The sequence below is a fragment of the Stenella coeruleoalba genome, assembly GCF_951394435.1.
Source record: "Stenella coeruleoalba genome assembly, chromosome: 19".
Lineage (NCBI taxonomy): Eukaryota > Metazoa > Chordata > Mammalia > Artiodactyla > Delphinidae > Stenella > Stenella coeruleoalba.
In genome coordinates, this window is record NC_137165.1 from 40,658,833 (window position 1) to 40,677,689 (window position 18,857).

General features: G+C 46.8%; 1 protein-coding gene across 1 annotated transcript; it reads left to right on the forward strand.

The window, feature by feature from the left end:
- The first annotated feature begins 6,648 nt into the window (after positions 1 to 6,648).
- Positions 6,649 to 18,286, forward strand: MSL1 (MSL complex subunit 1). The gene is given in 11 exon segments (XM_079904847.1): positions 6,649 to 7,543; positions 7,546 to 7,639; positions 7,642 to 7,736; positions 10,376 to 10,599; positions 11,900 to 12,282; positions 14,185 to 14,232; positions 14,684 to 14,748; positions 15,391 to 15,458; positions 15,853 to 15,977; positions 16,119 to 16,191; positions 16,592 to 18,286. Coding segments are annotated over 11 exon segments (1,839 nt in total). The 5' UTR covers positions 6,649 to 6,970; the 3' UTR covers positions 16,683 to 18,286.
- The last annotated feature ends 571 nt before the right edge of the window (positions 18,287 to 18,857 follow it).

The following is an 18,857-nucleotide window of genomic DNA, read 5'->3' on the forward strand; positions in this document are numbered from 1 at the left end:
TTTTAGAGGTCACCTCAGACCGCTTACCGGAAAAGCTGCCTCATCTTTTAATTGTATGATCCTTAAAGTTATTAACCAGGGAGTTATGGTTTTGCAATCATTTTAAGCAGAGGCAGTCACGTTCCCCTATTGTACTCCAGTCCTCAGTCAACTTTCCTCTCCTCCCCAGGCTGCTGCTCCACATTCACCCTGAAGGGGGCACTTTTGTTCAGTCGTTAGTTGGTGCCAGCGAAAAAGGACCCCAAGAAGGAAATATAACAATTGGTCACGTGTTGGGGGCGGGGTCCTCGCAGAGGTTGCTGGGCCAGGGAAGGGAGGTCCACGTGGAGTGGGCGGAACTCGCTGAAAGTTTTGGCGGGGCTGGCAAAACGAGAGAAATAGCCGAATTTGAGTTGTAATTTTATTTAAAAAAAAAAAAAAAGAAAGAAAGGCAGCAGGGAGGGTGTGTCCTGCGGAGAGGCCCCCGCGGAGGGGAGAAGGGGAGCGGCAAACGAGCATCCTGCTCGCGGAGGCCTGGAACGCAGGGCAGGGTTTTTGCCAAAAAGCTCTGAGCCGGGGCAGGGCTTCAGAGCCGGAAACCTTTGTGGCTCCATGCTGGTTCCCCATCCCCCATCCTCCCCAAAAAGGGAAAGGTGGCCTCTCCACCCGTGGTCTCATTTCAGTGCCATGTGGAGCTGGGTTAATGCCAGCCACGCAACCCGTCTTCATTTACCTTTCCAAGAGGCTCAGGAAGTCGCCAAGATGAGTACTCTGTCTCCGGGAAGAAGCCAAAACAAGTCTCTTTTTACTATACCTAGTTCGGCCCCACTCTTAGTAGGAAAACACAGCTTCATACGGTCTTAAAGATGATCTGTTTCAATTTTCTTTTTGGTCTGGGGAAACCAAGACCCAGACTGTTAAAAGGGCTTGCTACATGCTCTTTCCACACTATAGGCATTCCCTTCAAAGAATGTAGGTCATAGAAACGGAATTCTGTCATTCCAAAAAGTCTTAGAGGAATGGTGAAAGTGTTGCTGCATCCATACACTTAGCCAGAGGGCAAATGGGAATGGTCATTATCCCATTAGGGATGAAACAGAGATTTGTTTAGGGACTTGATTTATGGGTCCTATGGTTTTCCTAAGGCTCCTCAGCCAGTAGGTCCACTTTCTCCCTCTTGTCCTTTACTCTTTGATATCTCACGTCCTTATATATGTCCTAGGTCAGGGATTATCACAGTTTAGAACCTAATGCTTTGGCAGCAAGAATTCTCTTCCCTTTTTAGAGAGCTTCTCTTCCCAGGTTTCAGTTTTCTGGTGGTCTATCCACCTCATTCTGTGAATTGAGATCAAGAAGATCAGACCTCAAATCCAAAATTCCAGCCTTTTCGCTTTGGGGGAGAAAAGCATGTTTACTTAGTCTGGAGCAGTGAAATCCTAGACTTTGGATTTCAGAGCTGTAAAGTTTTCAGGAAAAAAAATTGTGGGGGACTGATGTAAGCTTTTTATTTTGCCAAGTAAGGACATTAAAAAAACTACCCACCACCGATTGCTGTGTACTATCACTATCATTTCACGAAAGTACATTTTAACATATACAAAATAGGAAGTATGTGATCTCTGAGTAAATGACAGTATTAAGCCACCCTGCATTAATTTACATGGGTGCATTTATTTGTAGACTTTTTTTTTTTTTTTTTTTGGCGGTACGCGGGCCTCCCACTGTTGTGACCTCTCCCATTGCGGGGGCTCCGGACGCACAGGCTCAGCGGCCATGGCTCATGGGCCTAGCCGCTCTGCAGCATGTGGGATCTTCCCAGACCGGGGCACGAACCCATGTCCCCCGCATCAGCAGGCGGACTTTCAACCACTGTGCCACCAGGGAAGCCCTATTTGTAGACTTTTAAATGATGGCCATTCTGACTGGTGTGAGGTGGTACCTCATTGTAGTTTGATTTGCATTTCTCTAATAATTAAGCTAAGTGTGTGTGTGTGTGTGTGTGTGTGTGTGTGTGTTATTTATTTTTGGCCACACTCAGAGGCATGAGGGATCTTAGTTCCCTGACCAGGGATTGAATCCTTCTCCCTCTGCATTGGAAGCATGGAGTCTTAACCATTGGACCGCCAGGGAAGTCCCACTAAGTATTTTTAAATAGTTGAAAATCTAAAATAATATTTCATGAAACGTGAAAACATATGAAATTTAAACTTCAGTGTTCCTAAATAAAATTTTATAAAATGGTGGGAATGTAATCGCTGGTTGCAGCCTCACCCCAGAGCCTTTGCTTTCAAACAATGAGTCTGCCACCTGTCATTCCCTCTAAATCCCCGTACCACTGGTACCTTAGATTAACCACTCATCATCAGCCACCTCTCATTCATTTACACATTGTCTTTTGTGCTACGGTGGCAGAGTTGAATAGTGCAAGAGACTCCACAGCTGTCAAAGCCTGAAATACTTACCATGTGGCTCTTGAAGAATAGGTCCTGGTATAGACTCCAAAGCAGTGTTTTTCAAATTTGAGGTGCATCAGAATCACCTGGAGGGTTTGTTAAAACACAAGACTGCTTGAGTCCCACTGCAGAGTTTGATTCATTAGGTCTAGAGTGCGGCCTGAGAATTTGCATTTCTAACAAGTTCCCAGCTGATGCTGATGATGCCAGTCCAGGACCACACTTTGTCTAGTGAGGAAGAAAACATATGCAATTTGTTCATGGAATTGCCATCTGCCTGACCTTAGAAATCTTGACCACAAAGTCCTCCTTCTCCCTCACCCCCTCCTCACACTTTCTATCGATCAAGAAATTCTGCAAATTACTAATAATGTGATAACTATACTCTCAAGCCTTAGATTAATGATTCATCATCTCTCACCTGGACTAACAGCCTGCAAGCTGGCCTCCTGCCTTCCATGCAAAGGTATACTGAAGTTAGCTTTCAAACACAAATCTGATCATTCCACACTCTGGTGGAAATCCTTCGATGTTTCACCTTGGCTGATAAATTAGTTGTCCCTCAGTATCCGAGGGAGATTGGTTCCAAGACCCTGCTCAGGATACCAAAGTCCTCGAATGCTCAAGTTCCTTATGTAAAATGGCGTATATTTGCATATAGCTGACGCACATCCTCTAAATCATCTCTAGGTTACTTACAGTAACTAACACAATGTAAATGCTATGTAAATCGTTGTCGGGCTTGCGGCAAATTCAAGTTTTCCTTCTTGGAACTTTCTGGAATTTTTTTTCCTGAATATTTTCTTGTTTTTTTAATGGTCAGCTTTTTAAATTAAATTTATTTACTTATTTATTTTTGGCTGCATTGGGTTTTCGTTGCTGCGTGCAGGCTTTCTCTAGTTGCGGCAAGCAGGGGCTACTCTTTGTTGCAGTGTGCAGTCTTCTCATTGCGGTGGCTTCTCTCATGGCAGAGCATGGGCTCTAGGCGCACGGGCTTCAGTAGTTGTGGCACACGGGCTCAGCAGTTGTGGCTCGTGGGCTTAGTTGCTCCCCGGCGTGTGGGATCTTCCCAGACCAGGGCTCGAACCTGTGTCCCCTGCATTGGCGGGCGGATTCTTAACCACCGCACCACCAGCGAAGTCCCTTCCTGAATATTTTCAATTTGCAGTTGTTTGCATCTGCAGATGTGGAACCTGCGCATATGGAGGGTCGGCTGTATCCATTTCTTAACTGGGCCTTCAGACCTTAACAATCTGGTCTCAACACACCTTGCTTGCTTTACCCCCTGTACTCCCCAGTATCCAAGCTAAAGTCCAGCCAACTTCTCCTATTTACTCCAACACATCGTTTTATCCCATGCCTAGGCAATGTTCTCACCTCTGTCTGAAATGTCCTCCTATGGCCTCAAGCTTTAAGACCCACTTCAGTTGTCACTTCCTCAATTCCCTCCAGATAATATGTTCTATCTTCTCTGTGCTTCTAGACAACTTTATTCTTCCCTAGGTTTCACTAATTTTTACACTCTATTAATGTTACAAGACTGTCACTCTCAACCAAGCTAAAGGTCAAGGGTACATGCTTTCTCTTAATATAAACAGCTCATTTACTCATTCAATGAATATTTATTAACTGCCTACTTTGTGCCAGGTATGGTTCTAGGGGCTAAGGATACAGCAGTGAACAAAACACAAAGCTCACATTCTAGTGTGAGAGGACAATAAACAAGGTCAATTACATCTTAGATGGTAATAAGTATATGAAAAATATAAAGTAGAAAAGGCAAGGGAGGGTATTTGGAAGAGGTTGTGCGTTTACACAGGGTAACCAGAGAGGAAGGCATGATGAAAAGATGATATTTAGTAAAGAGCTGAAGGAGATGAGAGAGGAAGGTATGTGACTATCTGAAGAAAGAGTGACCCAAGTGGAGGGAACAGCAAGTGAAAGAACCTGAGCAGACACATGTTGGGTGTGTCTGAAGGACAGCAAAGAGGCAAGTGTGGCAGGAGGGGGGTGAGTAAGGGGGAGAGTAGTAGGAGCCAAAGTCAGAGAGCAGTCCCGGGGACTAGATCCCACAAGCCACAATGATGATTTTGTTTTTACTTCAAGTAAGATGGTAAGTCATGAGAGGGTTCTGAGCAGAGAAAGAACATGCTCTGCCTCATATCTTATCAGAATCACGATGGCTGCTGTGTTGAGAACAGACTTAAGTGGGGGAAGGCAAAGCTTGAAACTGAGGGACTAATTACAAGGTTACTGCAATAAAAAAGTGAGATACGATTATGGCACAGATTATGACTCAAGGTGCAAGTTGTGGAGATGCTGCAAAGGTGTGTGATTCTGGATATATATATATATTGAAGGGCAATGGGATTGAAGACTGATTGGATGTGGAGTGAGAGAGAAAGAGAGGAAGGCTGTAGAAGAAGCAGGATTTGGGTGAGGGAAATTCAGGAGTGTGATTTTAGACGTACATTTGAAATGCCTGTTACACATCCAAGTGGATATGTCTCCTAGGCAGCTGAATATATGATTTTGGAGTGAGAGGATGATCCCAGAAGAAGATATAAATTTAGGAGTTGCCAGTGTAGAGATGGTATTGAAAGTCTCGACACTGAAAAAGATCACCACTATTCTATATGCCTCCTGCCACACACCTCCTTCACTGGTATCCCTAACTCCAGGACTCCCCTTGCAGATCTGAGGCCATACAGTCTGGTAGAAGAGCGCTGGGGCTCCCTTGGCTTAGCATATTCGCACCCATCTATTTAAAATTTCCAGTGCTCTGTGTTTTGGGGAGGTTTTCACATTAGACCAAAGAATGTTAAGTCATCTCCATCTCCATATAGACTGGAAAAAAAAAAAATCCCACCTCAACACAAAAGAAAAACAATCAATTAAAACTATTTAAAAGTTTTTCCAGGAGAAATTCTGTGAGGACTTGTTGGCTAAAGTTGCCTGTAAGTTAAGACAGACAGACACACAAAATGAACACTGAAGAGAGAGGACAAAGTGCTCAGCATAGGAGAATACCCTAAAGTATTCCTATTCCCGGTAAAGGTAAAGGTCCCTTCCGAGACTTCCTTTGCCTCAATCCTTCATGAACCCCCAGAAGATGCTAGAAGTGACTTAAGAAGGCTGGGGAGATGGCCGTTGGGAAAGAACTGTCGGTAGTTGGCAATACTTCATTCCAGGGAGGTGGTGGCAACAACTCCCTAGGCAGCAGACATCATGGATTTTCCTCCCTCGGGGAACCAGAGGTCCCCTCCGTTTCTGGCCTGGATCCCTTAGAGACAAAGAACTTCATTCTTTCCCATACCAGTGTGGGGCTGCTGGGGAGTGCTGGGGGTGGAGGGTTAGAATTCTATGCCCAGGAAACACCCATAGGCTCAAACAGGAGCCTGCATCCTGACTGGTCCAGGAGGCGTGCGGGGCCGCTGGGCCCCTCCAGCGAGGGCCAGGCCGGTTGCCAAGGTGCCCGGGGAAGGGGTAATCCAGCGCAGGCCGGGTACGTGGACCGCTCGGTACACTTCCACGGAGGGCGCATCTGCCTCCCGAAGAGCCCTTCCTTCCTCTCAACTCCATTCTCTCACGCTCCTCTCTTCCGAGGAGCCTCCGCATTCGCCTTCTACCCGTCCTGGCCCCAGCCCTTTCTTCACTCCTCCTGACCCTCCCCCGGCTTGCTCCTCCCCCGGCAGCCCACCTTCACCCCGCCGCTCCGCGGGCTCCTCGGTCCTCGCCCCTCATCCCCGGCCTCCCCTCGCCGGCCCCCCGCGCCCGGGGCCCCCGTGGCCCCTTGCCCGCCTTCCTCGAGGCGGCTGCGGCCCCTTTCACAATAGCGCGGCCCGCCTCCCTCCTCTCCGCTCCCGGTTCGCTCCCGCCCGCTTCCCTCCCGGCGCATGCGCCCTCCGGTCGGCGGCGGCTGCGGTTGTGGCGGCTCCGAGCGGCTCCGTTTTTTTTAAAGGGAAACGCTGAGGCGCCGGGGGTGACTGTGGGGGAGGGGGACCCCGAGCCCGGAGACCCACGGGGGAGGCGACAGACCCCCTCCCGGAGTAGGAGGGCTTTGGGCGGACCCATCCCTCCCACCCCCTCCTGAGGAGGAGGGGGGGGAAAATGGAGGCTCGGGGCGGCTGAGGCGAGCTCCGGGGCGGGGGGCCGGGGCGGGGAAGGGGGTGTGTGGGGTGGGGAGACGAGGCGGGCCCGGCCGGGCCAGGGGGGGCCGAAGCGAGCTCCGGGGATGAGCTCGGGGGCGGCTGGGTGCGAGCTCCTGCCTCTGAGGCGAAGGCGGCGGCGGCGGCAGCAGAGGCGGCGGCGAGGCCCCCATGGGCCGGCGGCGGGCCTCAGCCGCGGCCTCCACTTCTCCGCACGCCGGCGGGATGGCGCCCGGGCCCCGGAGGAGCCGCGCTAGCCAAGGCCTGCTGCCGCGCTGCTGAGGCGAGCCCGCCAAACTCCCCTCCCCCTCCTCCGTCCTCGACCCCCCGCACCTCACCCCTTCCCCACCCCCTCCTCCGTTTCGGTCCCCGGCGCTGCTCCGGACCACTATGACCATGAGATCCGCAGTGTTCAAGGCGGCCGCGGCCCCTGCCGGCGGCAACCCTGAGCAGCGACTGGACTACGAGCGAGCTGCGGCGCTGGGCGGGCCCGAGGACGAGCCCGGGGCGGCCGAAGCCCACTTCCTCCCCCGGCACCGTAAGCTCAAGGAGCCGGGGCCTCCGCTGGCCTCCTCCCAGGGCGGGAGCCCTGCGCCCTCCCCGGCCGGCTGCGGCGGCAAGGGCCGGGGCTTGTTACTCCCGGCCGGGGCGGCCCCCGGGCAGCAGGAAGAGAGCTGGGGCGGCTCGGTGCCCTTGCCCTGTCCGCCCCCGGCCACCAAACAAGCTGGCATTGGGGGGGAGCCAGCGGCAGCCGGAGCCGGCTGCAGTCCCCGACCCAAGTATCAGGCGGTGCTGCCCATTCAGACGGGCTCTCTCGTGGCGGCGGCCAAAGAGCCTACGCCCTGGGCTGGGGACAAGGGTGGGGCGGCTCCCCCAGGTGCCACCGCCTCGGACCCGGCGGGACCCCCACCACTACCTCTGCCCGGCCGCCACCCCTCGCGCCCACCGCCGCCGCCGGAACCCTGGCGGCCAGCGAGGGCCGATGGAAGAGTACGAGGAAGAGCCCTCTCGGGGGTGGCGGCGGCTCGGGAGCCTCCAGTCAGGCCGCCTGCCTCAAACAGATCTTCTGCTGCAATTGGACCTCATCGAACAGCAGCAGCAGCAGCTGCAGGCCAAGGAGAAGGAGATCGAGGAGCTGAAGTCAGAGAGAGACACGGTACGGGAGGGGTTAATCTGCGTTCGGGACTAGGAGCGAGTTGTGCGCATGCTCGGGGGAAGGGGGCTGTAGGAGGTTAAGGTATCCCTAGGTTAGGGGTAAGGAGGTTGGCCACCAACGTAGGAGTCTTCTTAGTTAACGGGTCCTTGGGAGCCAGGCCCACAGACACACGTTGGGTTGGAGGGAGGGGTTAAAGGGCAACCTCCCAGGGGGAGGGGGAGGGGAAGTTTCAGGTGCCAAAGGGTTAATTTAAAATGACAGCCCCAGACGTGTGGGAAAGACGTTTAGAGTGGGAAAAGACCTGATTTGTGAGGGGTTGAAAAATGAAAAGGTGGGATACATATGTGGTGGCTTTATGGAAGGGGTTAACTTAAAGAGCTTTGCGTTATAAATGTATTCTGGAGGAGAGGGCCATAGCAGCTGTTGCTCTAAGCACTGCTGTAGCATCTTTAGACAGAGTAGTAGGCCTTTTAATTGGCAGAGGGGTCGAGGTGATTCACAGTGGAACCCTATTACAGCTTTTTAAAATGATATTAAGAGAATCATCACCTTTGATTTCAGACAGTTTTTCATAGGAATCTGAGTTATAAAACATGACCTGCTAACCAGCTCCCTTGTATGAGCATGGTGTTTAGAGGCTGGAAGGTTTTTAAGGCATCAGGGGAAATTAAGCTTATTAAATGTATTAAGTAGACCAAAATTTTTTCCCCTATATTAGAATCTTAGGGTAGTAGGGAAGTCATTTATTATTTCTTTGTACTTCTGAGGAGCACGACTATATAGGGTTATTTTTACTGCAGCAGTAGTTAAGGGCACCTTATGTGTTAAAACATATTCCTCCAGATATCAGGAAAGCTGTGGTGGTGGGATATTACTGTGCTAACATACCTTACAGCTGCCTAAAAATAAACATGGTTTCTACAATTGTTGTGTTCAGGCTGCAGCAGTCTCTCTCTCTCCCTCCCTCTCCCTCTCCCTCTCCCTCTCTCTCTTTCTCTCTCTCCCTCTCCCTCTCCCTCTCCCTCTCTCTCTCTCTCTCTCTCTCTCTCTCTCTCTCTCTCCCTCTCTCCCTCTCTCCCTCTCTCCCTCTCTCCCTCTCTCCCTCTCTCCCTCTCTCCCTCTCTCCCTCTCTCCCTCCCTCTCCCTCTCTGGCGTTGTGTGCGCCAAGGGCTGAGCAGGAGAGCAGAGGGCTGTTCATTTTGTTTGCTTTCCAAATGAATCTCTCCAGGCAGCGACTGTTTTATTGGAGAATGCATTCTGCAAGGTGGAATGGGAGCTGGGGCCGGTCTCATTAAAATATCTCATGGTGTTGATTTGTGGAAGTTACTCAACATGGAGGTGGCACTGCTCAGCTACTGTACTGCAGTCTAGGGGTGTGATGGTACTGTAATTACAACACATCGTGTCCTTATTTGGGGGGGGAGGCGGGAAGAGAACGACCAGTGAAGGAGAAGAAATCAAGGAAATGTCACCCATAAACCGTGTTTAAGTAATGTTAAGGCTGTGAATCAAAACAGAAGATGAAATGAGAATGTGGCTGACAGGGGGGCTCTCTGCTGATTGTGGAGGTTTCTGTTCAGTACCTGAGGTAATGGCCCCTTTGCAGACTTTCCTAGGCAGGAAAAGCGGGGTGAGTTAAGGATAGAGTGTCAGTCTGAACTTGGCATTCATTGCCTCTGTTGTGTATTGCAGTCTTAGCGATGCTTAAGCTTGTTTCTCTTATTCCAGTTGTTGTTTGGCCTCTCATGAAATCTGTGCAGCTAAGTGGATGTAATGAAGTCAACATTAATATCACAGTCTAACCCAAATAAAATTCTTATTATAGGGTGTAAGTAGCACATTTGGCATCTTTTCTCAGAACATTTTAATGTGAACTTTTCAATGATAATAGACTTCCATTTTCTGTTTGATTATGTGGTCCTCCCTTTAACTAGAATTAAAAGACTTTGTTTTCAATATTCAGACAAATAGGTATAATTTTTTTGTTATCTCAAATGCAAAGCAATATGTATATTTGATGATTGATGGGATTTATGGGTACTGGTTCTTTTATAATTCTTCCAAATTGAGTGTTCATTATTTAGGTGGCACTTCCCCACCCCCACCCCACCCGCCTTCAAATAACACTGCAATCCCTAGTGGCACTGTGATTGTGTGAGCTTTTAATTCCTTCTCAATGTACTGTCTGGACTTTGTCCTTGTGTATAGTGTTTTGGAGTGGAAGTAGAGAGGATAGGGTTTGGAGAACCTTAGGGCCTCCTAAAAGAACATTAAGGTTAATTCTGGAAACTCCCAAACTGACTTGGAGCCACATGGTTAGCAGTAGCAGAGACCATGCCATTTAAAAGGCATGTTGTGGCCCCTCCCAGTGAAGAGGATTTTCTTTCAGAAGAATGAAGTACAAATTCCCCCATGCCCCTCCCCAACTAGTTTAGCCCCTAAAATCAAGCAGTGTACCTTGTCTTCTCTATTGTGTTTAAGAAAATCTATTCAGATTAATGTCTGCCTGTTAAAAATAAGTTGAATTGCTATGGTTCATGGAAAGAGGCAGAAGACCATACTGATTCGCAAATAGGGCTAAGCACCTGTGTTTAATTTTTTTGTTTTTTAAGTCTGCATTTTGCCATTCTCTCTTTTAGCTCCTTGCTCGGATTGAACGTATGGAAAGGCGGATGCAGCTGGTAAAGAAGGATAACGAGAAGGAAAGGCACAAGCTGTTTCAGGGCTATGAAACTGAAGAGAGAGAGGAAACGGAGATATCCGAGAAAATTAAACTGGAGTGCCAGCCGGAGCTTTCCGAGACATCCCAGACTCTGCCTCCCAAGCCTTTCTCCTGTGGGCGGAGTGGAAAGGGACACAAAAGGTGTGCTGATAACTTTGTTACACTGTCTGGACATGAGGTCACCTGTTTCCAGTGACTGAGAGTAAGGGATTAGGACTTATGAATTTGTTTTAATAGAACTATATCTTGAATCATGAGGTCTTCTGTGCTGAGAAACTGTCTTGAAACATTCTTGCGCAGACTATGTACGTCTGTTAGGAACATTTTGGTCACTGTAGTAACTACAGAATGCAGAGTACATCATAAAGAGAATGGGCAACAAATGTGACAGCTGAGTTTCTTAAAGAAAACTATAGCCCTTCACTTCAAGTTAGGAAGTGTTAAATTCCTTCATTGCATCAGGCACTGGTAGACATTAAAATGTAAGCTCTAAGTGTCCTTGGACTCGAAGAGATTAGTCTAGCTATAAGGATGGCATAAGTTTTGAAAACTCAGAATTCAACTGCAATAAAATATGCAGATAGACAACAGTGATACAAACTATTCAGAGATTAAAGATTATTGTGCGTTAAAATAGTGAAACTTTAAGGAGGAGATGGATCTTGAAAAAGAAGTATAGAATTTAGATTGGTAAAAAGGAGAGGAGATGGCATCCTAGAAGTGTGTGTGTGTGTGTGTGTGTGTGTGTGTGTGTGTGTGTGTGTGTGTAGACTGGTGGGAGAAAGAGAGCCAGAAGATAGCAAGAAAAAAGAAACAGAGATTGTAATTAACATGGTGTAGGTTTGGAGGGGTAGAATAAGAGACTGGTCTCTGGCTGACAGGAATGAAACAGGCCACAAAGTAGAGGCCTCTAATGTTAGCTAAAGGGTCTTTTTTTTTTTTTTTTTTTTGCGGTACGCGGGCCTCTCACTGTTGTGGCCTCTCCCGTTGCGGAGCACAGGCTCCGGACGCGCAAGCTCAGTGGCCATGGCTCACGGGCCCAGCCGCTTCGCGGCATGTGGGATCTTCCTGGACCGGGGCACGAACCCGTGTCCCCTGCACCAGCAGGCAGACTCTCAACCACTGCGCCACCAGGGAAGCCCCAGCTAAAGGATCTTGAATAAAATAGGGACCTTTTTAGATTCAGTAGGCAGTAGGATACTAGTAGAGGTTCTTAAGCATGGAAACTCACTTGTTCAACAAACATTTACTAAGGGCCTATTATATATACTGTTAAGCATGAAGCTGTTCCTGCTCATGACAGCCAAATGAACGCAGATATTTAGATACTTGAATACTGGTTATTTTGAAGCAAGCTAGTTCTCTTGCCCCAAAATGTAATCAAATTAGATTTTATTCAAGAGTCAATAAATTCTATAATGTTTTCTTCCCTATCTAATAGGAAATCCCCATTTGGAAGTACAGAAAGAAAGATTCCTGTTAAAAAGCTGGCTCCTGAATTTTCAAAAGTCAAAACAAAAACTCCTAAGCACTCTCCTGTTAAAGAGGAACCCTGTGGTTCCTTATCTGAAACTGTTTGTAAACGTGAATTGAGGAGCCAGGAAACTCCAGAAAAGCCCCGGTCTTCAGTGGACACCCCGCCAAGACTCTCGACTCCCCAGAAGGGACCCAGCACCCATCCCAAGGAGAAAGCCTTCTCAAGTGAGATAGAAGATTTGCCGTACCTTTCCACCACAGAAATGTATTTGTGTCGTTGGCACCAGCCTCCCCCATCACCGTTACCATTACGGGAATCCTCTCCAAAGAAGGAGGAGACTGTAGCAAGTAAGGCATAGAGAACACTTGCTCTTATACCCTAGTGGTGGCGGTCAAGCTAACAAGTGTGAAAATGCCTTTGGCATTTTTAAAAAAGTGCAATCAATAAAGCAGAGTTCTGTCAAGAATGAGTAAGTTAACAGCCAGAGACAGACACTGTGCAGGCATTGCAAATAGATGGAATTACAGCAAAATGTGCTCAATGTATTTGCCTGCTTACAACACTGGGAGATGTGTTTGCCAGTAAGTTGCTCATCACAAGAGCACCAGACTTGGGGGTGTAATCTCCGGCAACTTGCATGCCCTCTGAAAGAAGGGTTTTCTGTGCTGTGAAATGCATAGAACTTATACTTTGCCATGCACGACTGTTCCTGCAATTGATATTGTGTGAAACCTGGGAGGGTGGTCTTTGGGTGTTCTCAGGGGCCAATGGTAATTTTTGGGTTGGGGAGCCAGTTTGGGGTGGGGAATTTCACCTGGGCCTCCGCTCTTTAACTATATAAACATTTATCTGTATCTCTATGTCCCGGTCTGGGGGGCAGGAGGAATCTGCCAAAGACCAACAGTCTTACTTTATCTTACGATACTTCACAAAGGTTCTAAATGTGAAGAGTTTACTTGGATTGCAGTAGCCCATTGGTTGTTCATATATTTAAATAAAATGGTCTACAAACTATTTTTCAAACAATAAGGACTATCTTGGGATATCTGAGCTGCTTGGGATGGGTGTGGGGTATGGGACCTTGGTCTTCATTCCCTTTTTTTTCTTCATGGCTTCCACACAGAGATGCTCCCCTATCTCCTACATCAACCAGTAACTGGAATGTGCCTTCAATCGTGTAATGTTAGTCTGTGACAGTCACAGCGGGTGCTCCGGGGTGACGGTGGGGAAGCCTTGGATAGAGTCACAGCCCTGAGTTTCTGATGCTGTGTCTTGCCCTAGTAGGGATGGGGATGGGAATCCATTCCAGTAAGACAAGAGCATTCTCCAGGCTTTGTTTGGCTGTTCTGGTGACAAAATTAAGTGGGGAAGATAGATTACTCTTCTTAATTATCTAAAATTCATTAGGCCTTACACTTGAGTACATGCGATAGACCAGGACCCTGATCTAGGCTCAGGTTTTTTGTTGGTTCAGTTAGTTGAACAGGTTCATCCTTAATGGTTAACCTTCTTGCTGCCATGGCAATGCTGTGTAACAAGAGAAACCGTGAAGCAATTTCCCATCCAGGATTGGGAAATGGCTTAGTCCGGAGCTGTTCTGTGTGACTGGCTATTTTTGAAAACCCTTTCTGCCCTAGTACAGAAAATTCCAAACACGTCTAATATTGTGGGCCTAGCAGTACAGAAAGAGTCTGATTGGGGGGAATCCTAGTCCTTTGAGGACCCTGAGTTGTGAATAAACGTGTGAATCCTTATTCTTGACGCCCCTATCTCAAGAGGAAGTCTCAATGGCTTGTTCTAAGGAAGCCAAAGTCTTTGTGCATGTTGTTCAGGCTGGACCAGCAAGGTAGTTTGTTTGGAGGGAGGAGGGAGCTGTTTAAGAAGACTACATATGTAAGTTTTGAGAACACTGATCTTTTATTTGAAAAATAGGGTCAACTTTTACTCACCTGCCATGTTCTGAGTTTAAGGTTTGATATCCTTGGCCATCAACTGTTGCAGGGAAACCACCCTAAATAATGAAGAAAAGAAGTCGTCTCAGTGTAAAAAAAAAAGTGGTGGGCTTATTTTCTTTTCTTTTGTCTGTTGTTCCCTCTTCCCCTCCCCCAGAGAGAAATTCTCAAAAGAACAACTCAAAAAACCAAAATGGCTTCCTAGTGAGAACTTCAGTGATGATCCTTTCCTCCATTTTGGGTATGGGCTTTTTTTCTTTTTACACTGAGGTGATTCTTCTTTCCTGCATTATTTAGGGTGTCTGATGCCATCAAGTGTTGCAGGAGAAACTTCAGTCTTGGCTGGTGAGTAGAATAGGAACTGTGCTGGCTGGGTCTGGGGTGGGGGTGGTGGGATGGTGGATGGTTGGGAGCTGCATTCCCCATCAGTTGGATGGGGGAGAGTGAGATTCCTTGGTGTATGATTACACTATAGACTTCAAAATGACTACAAATTTCAGTTGTTTTTCAGGAACTGCAATAGCATCCATTATGTGAATTGTCAGGTATTGGTTTAGGGTTTTTTGTGATCCTGTGTTTGGCAGACTGCAATGGCATTTTAGGTTCTTTTAATACCGTAGCAAGGACACTGAATATGGCTTCAGGTGAGGCCATAGAATGGATTCCTATCACTTGGTAACTTCGTCTTATCTGGGAGAGATCTCTTGTCCTAGTGAATAGTAGGTTGTGTGACCTTGGATTTAAGGGTGGTTCCACCCCTCCTCCCTTTCTTTCTCTCTTTCTTTTTTCTTTCCAGTTCCTTCTTGGAGGGACCACTCAGTAGAGCCTCTAAGGGACCCAAATCCTTCAGACCTTTTGGAGGTAGGTACCTAAGACCTGTCAGTAGAAGGGAGTGAGAGAGAGAAATGGGGCTGTTACTTGAATATGTCATTGTAACTGTATGGATGGGTTAAATAGAACTTTGAAGCAAGAAGGTAACTTGAGAGATTATCTAGTCCAACTCCTTTGTTGTATAGATGAGAAAACTGAGGTCCAGAGTGGCTAAGTGATTTATTAAAAAATAAATAACTAGGGAATGCTCAAAACAAAGCTAGATTCCATGCTATGTAGAAAAGTTAGCGTGTACCACTCAGCAACAGAATTATATATTCCAACCTCATTTGACTCTTATAAGTTTGATACTTACTTTAAACTCAGACTCTTATAAAGTATAGAGGTAGGGAGGGTTTGTGGCAGTCTCAAGGGTTGTTTCAGTTTGATGTGACTTTCACCTTGGAAAATTATAGAAATGATTTTGGAATATGGAGATTCTACAGGGTAGGGGTGGGGAAAGGAGTATGTGTTTTGTTGATTTTGTTACCAGGAGGTTCCTATGATATCCATAGAACTCACAGACTCAGGTGGGACCTGAAGGTGAAAGATTTTACATTCCTGGAAGCTGGAAATGAGTATACATGTGTCACACGGTGATAAGTAGCTTATCAGCTGCTATTCTTTACACAGAACCTGGATGACAGTGTGTTTTCGAAGCGGCATGCAAAACTGGAGCTGGATGAGAAGAGAAGGAAAAGGTGAGGCTGGAGATGTCCATTCTGGGGACAACTGAGCCCTATAGGACCCTAACCTCTCTTATCTATGCTGAGGGGAGCCCTGGAGCTCTTAATACTTTTCAATTACTCAATTGGTTGAGTATCAGAGTGTGAAGTGGTTGTTGTTATACACGTTTGGCCTCTTTTTCTTCTGGGGAACACCAACACATGATCTAGACTGCCAGACCTATACAGCTCTTCCCTAACCAAGCAGGCGGTTCTCTTTACCCCCGTACCCCTCCCCACCCCCCATCCCCCATCTAGAAGACTCAGCAGAGATCTCCCTAGCATCTGGATTGTGTGAGTTGCCTTTATAGAGCTGGTTTTCAGTAATGTTGGGTTTGTTTGTTTTGTTTGTCTGGTTTGTTTTTCCCAGATGGGATATTCAGAGGATCAGGGAACAAAGAATTTTACAGCGACTGCAGCTCAGAATGTATAAAAAGAAAGGAATTCAGGAATCTGAGCCCGAGGTTACCTCATTTTTCCCTGAGCCAGATGATGGTAAGTTTTGTTTATCTAAAAGAGTACAGGGCTCCAGGATACAACTTGCTCTGAATGAATGCAGTATTTTGGAACAGGTATAGTTGCTAGACATTTTCCATCTGTGTCACTAACAAGGTCCCGTTTGGCTTTCTTCCGTAGTTGAAAGTTTGATGATTACCCCCTTCTTGCCTGTTGTAGCATTTGGACGACCATTACCAAAACTAACTCCACAGTAAGTATAAAGTTTTTTTCCCCTCCTCTCTCAGGTAGTCTGTGCTTCACCTCCCTTCCAGACTTCATGAAAGCCTAGATATAAGGTGGAATAGCTGGCTTAGGGATAGCCATGGCTCTTTGACAGAAGTGAGGCTGCCTGGGCCACTAGTTTTTGCAGTGATAAGATTCCCAAGCCAGGAATTAGGAGGATTGCTTTTTGAATTAGAAATAGATTATTCAATCACTTTAATAGCACACCATTGCTCTGGCTTTGAGGCAGGAAAGACAATCTAAACCTGGGACTTGGGAGTCAGGGCTAGGAGTGGTAAAGGGCATAGTGTCTTTTTCTGAGTTAGTCTCATGTCCATACTGAGTTTCTTCTAGTCTTGCAGGTTGATTTCTGTATCCTTTTTTGCCAGGAATTTTGAGCTGCCCTGGTTGGATGAGCGTAGCCGATGCAGGTTGGAGATCCAGAAGAAGCAAACACCTCATCGGACATGTAGGAAATAGCTGTGCTGGCAAGAACCTTCTGTCTTCAGATAGTTGTAGCATGCCATTCCCAGAGAGTGGCAGAGACCTGTATATGTGACCGATGTCCTCATGTATGTTATCATTCGCTGGTAATGCCCTTCCATACTCCCCTGATCTTGGTTTTGTTTTCATCACTCTGATTTCACAAATACTCTTTCACTGGGCTAATTGTGAATTATGGAGGGTGATTGGGATTTCTTTTCCCCTTTTGGGGAAATGAACTCTCAAGCTAAATCTATAGGATGGCAGATTTGGAAGCTTCAGGGGTCTGCTTCTCTACATTTGCCTATGTTAAAAGGGTGAAAGGGCTCTCTTCATTAGACTTTTGGAAGATGAAGCAACCCCTGCCTTTAGAGCTGTGCCTGCATGGCACTCTTCTTGCCCTGGTATACCCTTCCTTATAGTGTGAGCATAGTGGTTTTTACCCTAAAACAAAACAAAACAAAAAACCTCACCATGAGCTTAAGGACCAGATGAGGAATAACAAGTGACGTGATAAAGCAAGTCATCTTCACAGGGTAGAAAAGAGGTTGGAGTTGGTAGATAAATATCTGAAAAGACAGTTCTCTTAAAACTATCCTGTGATATAGCCATGTGGGAAGGGATGTTTGGCTGTGATTATTTTCTTAGTTAATGGGTAACTGAATTTCTTCCCCCACCCCTCAAAGAATAAAATCTTCTGAAAAGAGAATGAGGATGGTAAGTTTGGGACCAGTCATGGCTCTAAACAAAAGCCGTTGGTGTTTGGGGATGGCATGCCAGATCCTGTATAGATGTCTTTGTGTCACATCACTTCTCCAGTATTCCTTAGTTGGGTTTTATCCTTTTAGCTGAGCTCTTGGTGGTGGGATAGAGATTTAGGGAGGGTGGGGGTGTGTGTGGAAATATGTGCTTCCTTTGGCTGGCAAATGTCTACATCTTGAAACAAACAGATGTACCTAATGAGCTTCTCCGTTCATTTTGTAAAAATAGATTTGTATGTGTACCATCTTAGTTCCCCCCTCCCACCCACCTCCCACCCCACCCCCATTTTGTTAAAAGAATTTCAGGACAGCACTCCAGGCCACTTTGGTCTCAGTGTAAGATCCCTGTAACTATCTGGAAGGAAAATAGAGCCAAGACCTCTGGTCTTAAATATATAGGAATTGCCTTTCTTTAGTCTTCAGGACTATTGTATGAAAACAAGTAGGGGTCTAATCTCCTAGAAGGTAGGGGCTTTTATCCTTGAAGAGAATATGTCCCCAGATTATTAGCACTTTTAGAGGAGAAGCCAAGGTATGTAGGATGTGTGGCCGGCCCATCAGTGGAGCATGAGAGAATGGGATACCATTGTGGGAAGGGAAGAAAAAAGTTCCTCAGGGGCCTCCCACTGCTAAAGCTTTTTGTGAGATGTTGATCTGTGCTCCCTGAGTTTGACTTTTAAAGGAATTACTCTGGCAGCACATGTAGTATTCTTGGATGATCTTGCTGCTCTTATTTCTCCTTTGTGTGTGTGTGTGTGTGTGTGTGTGTGTGTGGCTATGGGTTTTCATTTGTAACTCCATCTGCTTAGGAGAGTGGGCTCTCCACAAGGGAACCTGCTGTGAACTTCATTGCAGCAAGAATGTAGAGAGAAATAGGACTTATTCCACTAGGGGCTCTCATCTCACACCTTAAGGAGAGGAAGGAGATTTCTAGAAAAACTGGGCCAGATTTTCTTTGTTCTCCATCATTTTAATATGGCAAGCTGTTTGGCTTTCCTACTCTGACCTATGTTATGTTCCTTTATAATGTGCCCAAGAAGAAAAAGACCAGTCAGTGTCTCTTTTATTCCTTGATTTCTCTCAGTTTCTTCTTGATTTTCAGCATTTGTCAGACTCCTAATTTGGGTATGCATTAGCAAACTTAGCCTTTATGTTTGTGCCTATCCAGCAGACTCCCCAGATTTTGAACTTGAGTTAGACTAAGAGGAATCCATGGGTGCTATCTGGCCAGTCTTAAGTGGATTCTATTTCCTTGGTTCTCCCTCTACCTAGGACCTCTTATTTTATTGTCCCCTCTTCTAGATCAATTCTCCTTTGATTTGGATATGTTGAAGTTTTGTTGAGAAGGAGGTTGGAGAGTAGATTAGCAAAGTTCCAAGAGCAAAATTACAGTGTGTTGAAGTGTGGGGGG